Below are 14,074 nucleotides of genomic sequence, written 5' to 3' on the forward strand. Positions count from 1 at the left end.
AAACTATTCTTGTTGCTCTTGAACTCTGGTTCTTCTATCTTTAAACAAGGATCTGGACAGGAGACTTGAGAAGGCAAATCGACTCGTAGACGATAACCACCGCCTTCTTGCTACATCGTTTCACGGCGTCCTGTCCGACTATTCAACACCTCCTGATCAACTGTCACTGGAAAATGTCATCGGGCTTCCTGAGATGTGGCAATACCGACCCAGTGTGAGCCTGGAGCACATGTCTCGCTGCTTTGTTGAACATCAGGCGAGATTCCCAATGCTGAAGATGTTCTTGGACAATGTAGGTTTATGTCGGATACCATTATGAAAAGACAAATCCTTTTTATTGTTTCAAAGGTCACTACAACTAGACGGTAGTACCGTACGGTATACTTTTGGGATTCGTTGTCTTGTGTAATGAATAACTCGTGACTAGTCATATTTGTTCTCCCATTTCTTAATTGTGTAGGCCATAATTTTGTCAGCCATGTGCCACCTACCAGACATCATCCATCTGATCACACTCCTGAGGACTAGATATCACCGCAACATCGACCTAACAGAAGCACTAACAATGAAGATTGCTGAATTTCTGAAGAGCCTGCCCGAAGGTGATACCTTATATTGTTCAAGACTGTTCAAAATCATTAAAAAAATGACAATCTGTTCCAAAGGTCTATGAGAATAGTGAGAAATTAGGTCAGAATTATGCAGACAAGAATGCAATGTAACGTTTCTTCGTTGTATTCGTATAGGACAACAAGGGGAGGAGTGTGATAGGCTGGTGAAATGCTTCGGTGAGATCTGGACCAACATCCGTCCGTTGCTACTTCAGCAAGGTATTACACTACATTTCTTTTTTTCTCGGCTGCACACTATTCTTCATTAACGGTCCTATTGACATTGCTTTATTTTAATTTATTTAAAATAGCAAACCGTCAGCAGTTTCAATCAAATCATAAGTTGTTATAATGTTGATATCTTTTTTCTGGTATCTAACATTCAGTGTCGCTGATGTTTGAATTTCAGAAAGCACTCCCCGGCCTGTGAATATGGACCCATCCATAGATACTCAAACCACAAGCCTGTACCACCTGTTGCCAATGAAGGAGGATGCAACCATCACGTCTTGTGTCACGGCTGTTGTCCTCTTCCTTATTAGGAAGAACAACGAGTTCCTTGACATTTACCGAAGAGAGACCAATTTCCAGGATGAGTATGTTGAAAGCAATGGTAGATTTGTTATGGCTCTTTAATGGATATGGCCAATGTGTTTAATTAAATTTGGTTACATTTCCTTCACAGGAACAGGAACGATATGTATCGTTTTTCATGTGTTTCCCCTCCTGTTAGTCAACTTGCCATCGAGTAAATTCCACTCTGTCATTTTCAGCCAAATTACCTGAAATGTGACTGGTAGTGGTTTAGTGGCTCCCGTGCTCTGACATTACAACCAAGTAAATATGGAAGTCCTTAGAAATAATAAAAATGGCCGCATTGATATTTATCCATGTATGGTGATAATCTAACATATATAGCAGTACCAACAATTTAAACAAAATGGCAGATAACGCTTATACGCTGACACGAAAGTGAATATTCCAACAACATACCCACCAGTGTCTTCCGAGAAGTAATCTGTTCATTTATTTCTAGTGGCTACTTCAGGTCTTGGACTGACGTCAGTACCGGTAACGTGGTATCATGTGACACCGCCCGGGATCTCATGCCGTTGGTTCTCAGCCACTGCAACTACTCCCTGGCAATAGGACAGGGGACTCAAGTTGGATATGACTTTCCGGCACTGGAGAAACAGCTTATTGACCGCTTTTTGAGTGGGAAGTCCAAGATTGAGGAGAAGGTAGCCTCCTTCTGATCATCCTCTAACTTACCTACGGCCTTTGAAGGCACAGATTTTGATTGTGTGATGAAGATGTATATGTCACAGTAGAGATCACGATCGAGTAGAATCGCCAATTTTCCTAGGAGACATCGCGATCGGAGCTGGTCCTAGGAGAGATCCCGATCGCAATCTGTACTAGTAGAATCTCCGATTCAAGGTCTCCGATTCTACTAGTACAAATTACGATCGGGATCTCTCCTAGGACAAACTCCGTTCCAAACTCAAATGATGCTAAGATATAGGAAACACCTAAACAGATTGCGATCGGGATCTGTCCTAGGACAAACTCTGATCGCGATCTCTTCTAGGAGAATGAGCGATTTTACTAGATCGTGATCTCTACTGTGACATATATATATAGAGAGACGGACAGACAGAGACTAAAGTAATATTTTGTCATCATGATTATTAGGAAAAAACTAAAAACCTGTGACTTTGCCTATTTATAGAAACACGTTGCTCGTTTCTTAATGAACAAAGTGCCTATTCCCTGAATGTGAATGGTGTGCCCTGGTTTGATCGATTTATTCTTGTGTATAGTGTGAGACGTTCCAGTTCCGCCAGGAAGCCAGGGATGTCGCCATGTTCTCTGCAGTACGGAAACAAATTCCACAGGTACTTTATAAAGTTTTGGACACTTAAGATTTGAAAATGTTGTTGAATTTCGGCGGCAAGGTGCAGTCGTTATGGACATTGTCTTTTTCCTGGCATTTTTTTGTCGCGTTGTTGTCAACCTCTCCGACGACGCTCTGAATTTTTTACAAATGTTATTCTGCATTATAGTGATTAATTAACATTGTATTTTAATTCACATGTACAGGAGACAATCGGCCTTCCTGTACAACGGCAGATCGTTTTAGAGTCAGCATCCCTTGAGAATGTGTGTGTCTCACTGGCCGCCGTAGACATTGCCATTTTCTTCTTGGCATCCGCCGGTGGGGATGGAGAAAAACTGCTTGGTGAATACCTCCACAGGGTTCTGAAGATGGGGAGAGCTGCTCGCCTTCACAGCGACAAGGTAACATATTACTCTTTCAATGCTTAGCAGACAATGAGACAATAAGAAAAAGCCACATGTTACCACCATATAGCATCATAACGTTTGAGACCTGGATATTCTTTATCAATTAGTACATATATGTCAACAGAATTCCAAAAATGTATGCCTAACACCTGAACTTACTGGGTCATTACATTTCTTTGCCTTTAGGCTCGAAACTACTGTCGACTAAAGCATGCATTGTCGCTTTGGCAACTTCTGTCTGTCCAGCGAGCACAGCTGTTACTGGCAAACAATCAGGTGAGTCCCGCTTGCACTGAAGAAGACCAGCTGCATCTAATAAAATGGCCAATATACTGTAGATTATCCACCATGATTTTTAAATACTTAAACTTCATACTCATGTAATGTAACATCATTCAACTATAAATCAATCTATACAGCCCACGTTAAAACTAGGGAGAACGCTGTGTTTCCAGTTGCCCGACCGACCCCACCATAGCTTTGCCTGTGTCTACCACTGGCAAGGGAGGTATAATTCTTAATCCGGTATATGAGTGACTATGATGAAATGTGATTTTTTTTTGTTCGAACACATTTATTCAAGTCAAATCGGCCTGCAAGCCGTTTTTCATCGAGGCCATGATGGAATAGGCAAGGTTCAGACAAAAAAAGAGATACAATTTACATCGTTTACAGTCCTTATGATTCTAAAATACCTTTACATTATTCCTTGCTTATTTTTCTAAACCTAATGCTAATGATATAGGGTTCTTGTGACCATAGAGACGTAATACCTTTCAGGTATGAATCTCGTCATTTAAGCTTTGACGTTAGATCTAACACAGTGTTAGTCCCTTTGTAGGATCCTTTTGACAACGTCGACATCTCATATACAAAACAACTAGAAGAGGAGCAAACAAAGGCTCTTGAGAGCATCCTGAAGAAGATTGACGTGAAGACGCTGGCTGCCGAGATGTACGAGTTTGTAGTCGTCTCTGATGAAAAGGAGAAAAGGAAACCTGATTGGAGGTATGACTTTATCTACATCATATTCTCTATATGAATCGTGGCCATAACTTTGTATCTATGAAGTAAAGTTGCAATGTGCAGGTACATCGGATGTGTTCGGATAGATCAGAATTTGTACGCACACATGTAGCTAAACAAATAAAATTTCTCATAATAACTTTACTCGTAATCAACTTCTTTTGTTGCCATAAATGGTTTTCTTGTATTGTGATCTGTATATTTCAATGTCAAACTATTTGCAAGTGTCTCAATTTTGACTAACAAGTTCCATACAGGATTTACTTATCATTAGTCCAAGAACGTGGTGCCCCAACTATTGCTTTAGATTAGATGCAGATACAGCTACAGCAGTCATGACATTTACTTATAGAAGTCACGTTTTACTTATTTCATTAACCAATAATTGTTAACGGGACAAGATTTAAAAATTTCTAAAAATACAGATATAGTTATTAGGTACATAGATGTATAGCTGTAGGCCTGCATGTTTTTTGTCGATCATTGCTTCGGCATCCTTCCCTATTTGTCAGTACCTATGTCCAATGTATTTCATTGTTTTACAGTCTGCGCGACACACTTGTGAGCTACTTGGACGAGAAGGACGCCCCTGAGATCAACGGTTTCCTGCCACACTTCCCAGCTACTATCCTGTTGGAGCATGTCTGCGATACTTGGCGGGTCCTCGCCAACTACATGCACCATCAAGAGGAAGACTCGACTGGTAACAACTAAAATCCTCACAGATTCATTAGTACCATATGTGAACTTCGATATAGTTTCTAATGAGATAAGAGTTAAGAACTGACTGTTTTTTTGGTTGATTGATTGATTGATTGATTGATTCATTCATTCATTCATTCATTAGTGAATTGAGAGAGGGGACTGTATGTATCTATCTTCTATTACTGTCAAATCCAATGGTCAGCTATGCACTTAATCTCATAATACTGACATAGACAAATCATGAGGTTAGTACCTATTCACAGCAAGGGAATGTCTTTTAGTAGTAATAGTTTATTGAGTAATTGACAATGTTTAGTATACTGAATTGTTTGGTACCTTCGGCTATGTATTCAAGGTAACATTATCAAAGGTTGTGGCACTACTTAGTAGAGTTTGACAACAAACCATACCTTTAGCTTCTTTGTAAGTGGATAATATTTGGTGTTATTACACATACATTTTTATTGAATATTTGATTTGTGACATGTGTTACTCTATAGCGTAAGATAGATAATTTGCTGCATTAGTTATTAACTATATTGTAAGTCGTTGAATGTTAGACTTTCACGTAATAAGACTTATTTGGATACTATCGATGGAATGAACAACTGTTTGGTGGTCGTTTTGTTTTTGTTACACCTATCTTATTTTAGTGCGCATTTGATTGATGACAATGGTGTTAAAGCTACTCTATTATTTATGGAGAGATGCTTAATATAACTATGTTGTATTTGGTCAATTTTACCACTTGTATGCTGATACTCTTATGCTGTTTGTGTAATTCAGTCAAATAAAAGATATTTGTTCTGTTATTTTTTCATCCTACTTGCATCAGATGGTAGATCTACCATCCATGATATGAAATTGTTTTGGCCTTCCTAGTTCAGTATATCTTCATTTCTTACAATGGCCAAAAGGCGAAGCATAGGGAAAGTACAATGGATATAACCAGCCCTTCAGTACGCACTCCCGGAAAACTTTTCTTGATGTTTCATATGTGTCAGCGTCATAGACAACAGACTCTTAATCATAGAGTCGGTTCCATATTACCGAGAGGGTGTTTCTTGCCTTTTTTTCTAACACTTTGGAAATCTTTGTAACAATCTGTGATAAGTAACTGTTTAGAACTATTTACAACATCTATATGAAGTTCTAAATGTTTCTATAGTATTCAAACATGTTAGAAACATTTCTAACATCAAATACATTATTTCTGTTAGTTTCTAAACTGTTCCAACATAGATGCATCATTTGTGATCACATGTTCGAACATGGAAACAATATGATGAAACTGGGTCAGTGGGCTGGGAAGAGGGCAATTCACACATCCCTGCCAAGTGCAGGAAAATATGTCTGTCTGCCACCTTCTCACAAAAGACTCACCAGTGTATACTAAAGAAAGTCTAAAAATACAAGAGCCAAACAGAGGACCAAGCTTAGCAGCTTTGTTTATGGGGTCAATAAAAGTTTTATGGAGGGAAAAAATGACACAAAATGTTGGAACATGTTGGAACAATAACAAAAACACATAGATGTTTGAAAATTGTTCTAAATAAAGAGATAATGATATCATTACTTTCCCAAATGTTCCAACAAATATTAAAAGGTTCAAACATGTTTAAATTTTCATTTTGAAATGTTTGAACAATTTTGAACTTTAGTGACTGAAATGTTCTTTTAGTCAAAATAGTTCAAACTTATTACAAATATTATTTCAAAACCATCTCGGTGACTTGGAATTGACTCTACTTAGAGTATACAAATGTGTACGGTGTGACAGCGATCTCGCCCCCCCGTGATCTCGCCCCCCGGGGGCGAAAACACTAGCGATTTTGCCCCCCCCCCCCCCCCCGGGGCGAAATCACTAGCGATCTCGCCCTCCCCGGCTAGTGATCTCGCCCCCCTACCTCGCTCCCCTTTAGCGATTTCGCCCCCCCCCCCCCAAAAAAAAACGGGTTTACATGACATTTTAGAAGTTGATTGGTATAAATCACAAACTGTAGTTTCAGAATGATATAAGTACACGAGTTTGATACATAACTCCATTCATAGTATCAATATTAACGTAATTACATGGTAATAAGATAGTTGAACTTGTTTCAGACAAGGAGGGTTTGGTCCCTTGTATTCCCATTATTGCATATACCTGAGTCTTGACATAAGATGTATTTCATTGTATTCACCTGTCCTCAAGCAACCTATATATCTCCAATATGAAGTCTCTACCATGAAGTGACCACAAAAGAACTATGTAATGTCTTTATTAATTATGCAAATATTAGGTATTAATTAGAATAACGCACATTTTGGTATATGCACCTGGCCAAGGGATATCTTCACCTCCAACATGACTGTTTTTTCTAGTATTTAGGAACTGATGCATTTACCCGTGTTTCTTAAGACAGGTACTTTACCAGTGTTTGTGTAGCATTTAGCAACAGCTATATCAACTTGCGCGTAGATAGTGTTTATAATGAGAAACTATTATTCACGTGTGTTTTTGTTAGTGCTTTGGAAATGTTTCCAGCACAAGAAAGAAAACACTGTGACAAATTGAAAACATATAGCTGACGTATTCCGTACCATAGACGGTGTTGATTTATACGTTCGCAATAGCACTGTTTTTATGCCACCTCAGCTGCAAAAATTGTCTTTTTTATTTCAATGTCATGTTTGCACCGAACAATATAGTATCGACTTTCGAGGTATGACATCTTACGGTACGGTAATAAGGTGCCATATAGGTACCAGGTAACACACCATATACGTTACTCCCCAGGTGCAGTATAGTACCAGGTAGCGCACCTGTAATATGTAGTAGCCAGCTGCTCTGGGGGGGGCGAAAACGCTAAAGGGGGGCGAAAACGCTAGTGGGGGCGAGATCGCTGTCACAACGGCATTATCATAAAATGTAGAAAACAATTCTAGATATTTCATGGTTGGAGATTTCAGAACTATTGTTTTGTCTAATTTATTGAAAAGATGCCTAGCAACATTATCTGTAATTACCTCAATGAAAAAAAGGAGGTATAGTTTGGCGTGACCTTGGTACTGCAGCAAAACTGCGATTTTTTGTATCTTGAACCTAAACTAGACAAAGGCGGAAAAGTTATGGTGATGGCATTGCTGCCCCTACGGCCGGGTAGGCTATGGGACCCGTCAGGTGAGGTGTGCAATTTTACATGGGGTGTGTCAAGTGTCAAGTCTTTCACGGAGGTTTTTTTTTTAAATCCATTTTTGGACTTGGTGACTGTGGTATCACAGGAAGAGTCCATTTTAGCGGAACTGTTTTGAGACTGGTCTATTTTACCTTTTCATTCACGGGGGAACTTTTTTGCTAAGTTCAATTTTGGACTGGGTTTCTTATTCAAAAGGCCATGTGGGGTGGGAGTATTGTGCAAATTCACACGGGGTGCACTGGAAAAGTACATTTTTTGCACTGGGAATTTTGTAAGATTCATTTTTTTGGCTAAAGTGTGATTAGTAGAAGTGATTTTTAAGCAGAAGTGTTCCATTTTTGCGCATGGGTGATATTGCTGCATGATGAGGGAGATGGCTGAAATATGCTGTATTTTCCCTCAAGCAAATATCGGCCTTTCTAGTCTGTTAATAAAATATGTATACTGTAAATGCAGAAATATGTATACCAATAAAAAAAAAATGCAGAAATGTTCGCGGTGCATTAATGTTCGCGGTTTTTGCGGTGACCACTTCACCGCGAACTTAAAACCACCGCGAATATTTTTCTATTATTGTATTAGACTTCGGTCTATGGTGTTACCGCGAACTTGAATCCACCGCGAAAAGTCCTTTTTCCCGCTATCGCGAAATTAAATCCCCGCGAACTTAAATGCATTTACAGTGATATTAGTTTGTATTCTTAACTCACGCATTGTAAGCAAGAATGGCCATGCTGCATACTGTAACATCATTTGCACGACACTAAATGCCACAACGGACAAATTGCTTTCTTATCCATCTTCTTTTTCATCTTACAAAACACCCCTTCTCCAATATCACATCTCTTCAATTAACAGCCGTTCAGTCACTTTCATCAGCATATTATTATAGAGAAAACCTAATCCGAAGCAAAAAAACGAAGCAAAATACCAGCATTTTAAAAGCACTTGTTTGCATAGTCTTATGATCCATTGCTAACGTAAATAAGACACAAGTCCTTCATGTTGAGTGACTTGTTTTCAAAGTAATAACGTCTATTAGTTTTCTCCTGAAAGATCAGTATTAAAAACTTTTATTTGTTTCATTTGTAATAGGCGATCTTGGAAACTTAAGGTGTAAGCATTTACAACGGTCAATGTGGCATTCGGACAACCGGCACGTATCATTGATGCTTCCTGGCGATTGTTATCATATTTGCAGCTATTTTGTATTTTCCTGCAATAATGTCCTAAACTGCAAGGAGGCATTATTGATCCATGCAGGGACCCCGATGCTCTTAAATAGGCGTGTCTACGTATTCATGAGAATTTTACGGAATTGATCAGGGTTTTACGGAAAATATATAATTCTTCCTACAATGTATAAGGTTGCAAAGCATATATTCAGTATAATTCCTTTTTGTAACTAGTGGATTGTATCGATTTTGTAAAATTTACGTACCTCTTTGATAGTGAACGAGGTGTCAGCAAAGTTAAGCTTGGTAGCTTCATTACAACACGTAGTCCTCGATGTTGACTGATTTGACTTTGCTTGATTTTCTTTTTTTATTGTAGTCAAGCTTGGAAACTTTTAAACAGTCATTGAGCCAGGACGTAATGCCTTGCAGCCATATAACGTTGAATGACGAATTGCTGGCATACTCCAGTAAACGGGCGAATGAATGTTAGATAAATCTGGAGCATGACATCAGCAGGGAGACCAGCCTTCTTTGCAGCTGCAAGGTAATATATACGCGGGACTTCGTTAACATGAAATGAACGTGTTCATCCCAGGTAAGGTTGGCAGTGATGTGTACAAGTAGTTTGAAAGAGACAGTGAAGGAAGCTCTATTGCAAAACATCGCAAAGAATGGCTGAGTTAACTGTTAGAATGCTACAAAATTAAAGGCCTATTCTCTGACAGACAGCTGGTTTTAGGCGACGCCCACAGGAACTGATGGTGACGGTTGAGATATCAGAGTACAGACAAGAGGCGATTTGCTGGCGCTGCGTAGGAGAATGATCAAATCGCAATATCTATTTGCCCAAATACATGGTCATTGGAATGGCTACCGCGATGCTAGCGATGACAAGGATGTACAAGACAAGACAAAGCCTGTCCAGGACCTTAGTCAGCAGGGTGTAGTCGGTCACCTCCTCCTCATTCTTCAACGCTTTGGTCAGCTCATCCACACTGGACATTAGCTGAGAGAGGCAGGACAACATGTTGGACTCCGTACCAGATGACCGGGGCTCCCCGTTGTCATTACCGGTTGTGCTTGTACGGGACTCTGTTTGAGCGATGATTTCCCCGTCGATTGCCGTCACGTCATCCGGGTTGAATGCATAGTTGGTGAGCTCGACCGCGGTCTGCTTCACCGGGCCAGTCTCCACACGCTCCCGCTCTGTCAGGTCTCCTAGCAGCAGCATTCTTTTGGCAGCAAAGAAAATGAGACAAAATGACGCGGACGCTGCTCTCTACCGTCCACATGCAGTTCTATTATGTCAATAGAGTATAACGACCTCAGCTCCGCCATTTGTGGCAATGTGAAAATGGAATGAAAGCTCACTTTCCTCCATATGATCCATATACTTTGGGAGTAGCAAGGAACCTCTTTGGGAGTAGTAAAAACTTTCCACGTGTTTCTATGGCAACAGGATATACATGGAGCTCGTTCTGCCGAAAGACCACAAACGACCGTACAAATGACCCAGAAACAACCACAAACGACTGTAATATGCAGTGTATATGGGTCAAAGACCTTGTGTGGCGCTCTGGAGACATTGTTTATACATTTATGAATAAAAAAACACAGCAAGTCCTACGTATTTACCAGTTATTTCAGGTTAGTCCGCTGGTTTCAAGATCGAAGCAATTTTGGGCCGCCATGTTGGATTGCCCGTGCTAGGAGTCTGCATGGGAAAGTTCTCGATACCTTCCTCGGCTCCATAGACAACATGGCGATAAAAATATGGAAGCTGTTGGTTAATAGATTATAGCATACCGCAATCCTATCATTGTCAACTTATAAAACTTGTATACAAAGTGTTTTTCAGCCTCAAATGCAAGCACGCATGATCCATCATGGTGGCCAAGAATTGCTTTAATCTTGAAACAGGACTAACTCGAAATAACTGGTGAATACGTTGGACTTGCTGCGTTTTTTAAATTCATAAATGTATAAACAATGTCTCGAGGGCGCCACGTATACGTACAAAGGTCATTGCCCCATATACACTGCATGTAAGAGTCGCTTGTGGTCGTTTGTGGTTGACCATGCTGTATACTGTAATGTCATTAGCACGAAAGTAAATGCTATAACCGAAAATTTGTTTCATACCCAATTTGCCCTTTCATGCAAAAAATACCCTTCAGTCCTTCAATAACTTTAGTCAGCATATTCTAATAAATAGAGAAAACCTATTCCGTACGAAAAACGAAGCAAAATACCAGCCTTTTAAATGCACCGGTTTACAGTTTCTTATCATCCATTGCTATACGTAAATAAAACACATGCCAATCCTTTATGTTGAGTGATTTGTTTTCAAAGAGATAACGTCTATTTGTTTTTGCATGAAAGATCAGTATTAAAAACTTTTATTTGTTCTATTTGTAATAGGCAATCTTGGAAACTCAAGGTGTAAGCATTTACAACGGTCAATGTGGCATTCAGACAATCGGCACGTATCATTGATGCCTCCTAGCGATTGTTATCATGTTTGCAGCTATTTGTTATTCGTCTGCAATAATGTCTTGAACTGCAAGGAGGCATTTCTGATCCATGCAGGGACCTCGATGCTCTAAAATAGGCGTGTCTACGTATTCATGAGAATTTTACGGAATTGATCAGTGTTTTACGGACAATATACAATTCTTCTTACAATGTATAAGGTTACAAAGCATATATTCAGTATAATTCCTTTTTGTAACTAGTGGATTGTATCGATTTTGTAAAATTTACGTACCTCTTTGATAGTGAACGAGGTGTCAACAAAGTTAAGCTTGGTAGCTTCATTACACCACGTAGTCCTCGATGTTGACTGATTTGACTTTGCTTGATTTTCTTTTTTTATTGTAGTCAAGCTTGGAAACTTTTAAACAGTCATTGAGCCAGGACGTAATGCCTTGCAGCCATATAACGTTGAATGACGAATTGCTGGCATACTCCAGTAAACGGGCGAATGAATGTTAGATAAATCTGGAGCATGACATCAGCAGGGAGACCAGCCTTCTTTGCAGCTGCAAGGTAATATATACGCGGGACTTCGTTAACATGAAATGAACGTTTTCATCCCAGGTAAGGTTGGCAGTGATGTGTACAAGTAGTTTGAAAGAGACAGTGAAGGAGGCTCTATTGCAAAACATCGCAAAGAATGGCTGAGTTAACTGTTAGAATGCTACAAAATTAAAGGCCTATTCTCTGACCCACAGCTGGTTTTAGGCGACGCCCACAGGAACTGATGGTGACGGTTGAGATATCAGAGTACAGACAAGAGGCGATTTGCTGGCGCTGCGTAGGAGAATGATCAAATCGCAATATCTATTTGCCCAAATACATGGTCATTTGAATGGCTACCGCGATGCTAGCCACGACAAGGATGTACAAGAAAAGACAGAGCCTGCCCATGACCTTAGCCAGCAGGGTGTAGTCGGTCACCTCCTCCTCATTCTTCAGCGCTTTGGTCAGCTCATCCACACTGGACATTAGCTTGAAGAGGCAGGACAACATTTTGGGCTCCAGAGGAGATGACCGGAGCTCCCCGCTGTCATTACCGGTTTTTCTTGTGCGGAACTCTATTTGAGCGATGCCTTCTCCGTCGACTGCCGTCACGTCATCCGGGTTGAATGCGTAGTTGGTCAGCTCGATCGCGGTCTGCTTCACCGGGCCAGTTTCCACACGCTCCCGCTCTGTCTACCTCTTTGGGAGTAGTAAACACTATCCACGTGCTTCTATGGCAACAGTGGTTGTTTGTGGTCGTTTGTGGTGTTAAGGCAGACCCGGTCCCGAGCCAAACACCCTGCCGCTTCGCTACGCGATCTCACTGATTCCAACGTATTTATGTATGTCTGTAGACATAAGACGCTGTAAACCGCCTTAATTCAGAGTGCTAGGCGCCTGCTATATATCTCTGTTCAACAACAGTTTCTTCTGTGTAGATAGATTAGTAACAAGTGCTTTAAAAAAGCTGGCATTTTGCCAAGGTTTGCGTGTGTAAACGCTTTTTCTAGTTATTGGAATGTGCTGAAACTATTGTTTATATTAAATAGATGTCAAAAAGGAAACAAGAACAATTGAAAATCACCCTTCCCCTGGACTCGAACAAGGGTCGCACGAGTCGCACGGACCGTAGCTCTGCAAATCAGGCTGACGTCACAGGTATTTGTGTAGTGACCCCTGAACCCGGAAGTCACTTCCCTGCATCTTGGCGCACTTTTCCGAAAACGATATCTCAGCGATCGTTTACCCCCTGCTTTAACCCTCAAACCACCGTAGCTTTTTTGGGACGTAGATTACCGTATGGGGTCAAAACTGACCCCAAAACGTTTTGTACAAATACAGTTTTTTGTGTGACTCTTTTTGTGATTTGTATATATACATAGTTTCATTAATCTATGTGGGACAGTCTGACATGATTAGGTGAGAATACTTGTAGCTCATTATCATAATTTATGCAAAAGATCATGTGGACCACATTTTGCACCAACGCTATTCAGACCAGGAAGGAGGTTTTTGATGCCCGTATCAACTTCAATGCCGCATAGCGCCTGAATGGCTTATGCTAGGGCCACCAAACTTGGTAACTTTTTAGAAAATGTTGATAGCAAACATTTTCAGTGAACAAAGTATGTTCATCATTTTTCATGTTGCCATGGCAACGGAATTCTGACAGACATATTTATTACGAAATTTTCTAATTTTGTTTAAAACATTTAAGTTTTAAGGTTTTCTTAGCAAATAACAGTTGTTTATCACATTTTATGAAATTCAACGTAAATTTCATGACTCAATATTCATAATTTATGCTAATTTGATGACGTCATCAGTCAAAATCCAAGATGGCGGCCGAGATTACCTAGGTTACGTCATAATGTCGTCATATAACATGATAATGACACAAAAGTTGTTAAAAAAAATTTGGCTGACATGAACATCATTTTCTGAAAATTTCGTGATCCTACGATACGTAGTTTAGGTGTGGGTCGCAAAAGTTTGTTTAAAAAATGCTGGGGTCAGTTTTGAATCAGGGTGAGCCCTATTATACTAG

General features: G+C 40.0%; 1 protein-coding gene across 1 annotated transcript in view; it reads left to right on the forward strand.

Annotated features, from left to right (window-relative positions):
* LOC118415582 (E3 ubiquitin-protein ligase rnf213-alpha-like) overlaps positions 1 to 4,658 on the forward strand; it is a 36,246-nt gene extending 31,588 nt beyond the window's left edge. The window contains 10 exon segments of the mRNA XM_035820276.1: positions 50 to 292; positions 461 to 602; positions 747 to 830; positions 1,021 to 1,207; positions 1,648 to 1,852; positions 2,435 to 2,509; positions 2,715 to 2,912; positions 3,105 to 3,194; positions 3,760 to 3,926; positions 4,490 to 4,658. Of these exon segments, the coding sequence (XP_035676169.1) occupies positions 50 to 292; positions 461 to 602; positions 747 to 830; positions 1,021 to 1,207; positions 1,648 to 1,852; positions 2,435 to 2,509; positions 2,715 to 2,912; positions 3,105 to 3,194; positions 3,760 to 3,926; positions 4,490 to 4,658 (1,560 nt within the window).
* The last annotated feature ends 9,416 nt before the right edge of the window (positions 4,659 to 14,074 follow it).

Source organism: Branchiostoma floridae, chromosome 5, assembly GCF_000003815.2.
Source record: "Branchiostoma floridae strain S238N-H82 chromosome 5, Bfl_VNyyK, whole genome shotgun sequence".
NCBI lineage: Eukaryota > Metazoa > Chordata > Leptocardii > Amphioxiformes > Branchiostomatidae > Branchiostoma > Branchiostoma floridae.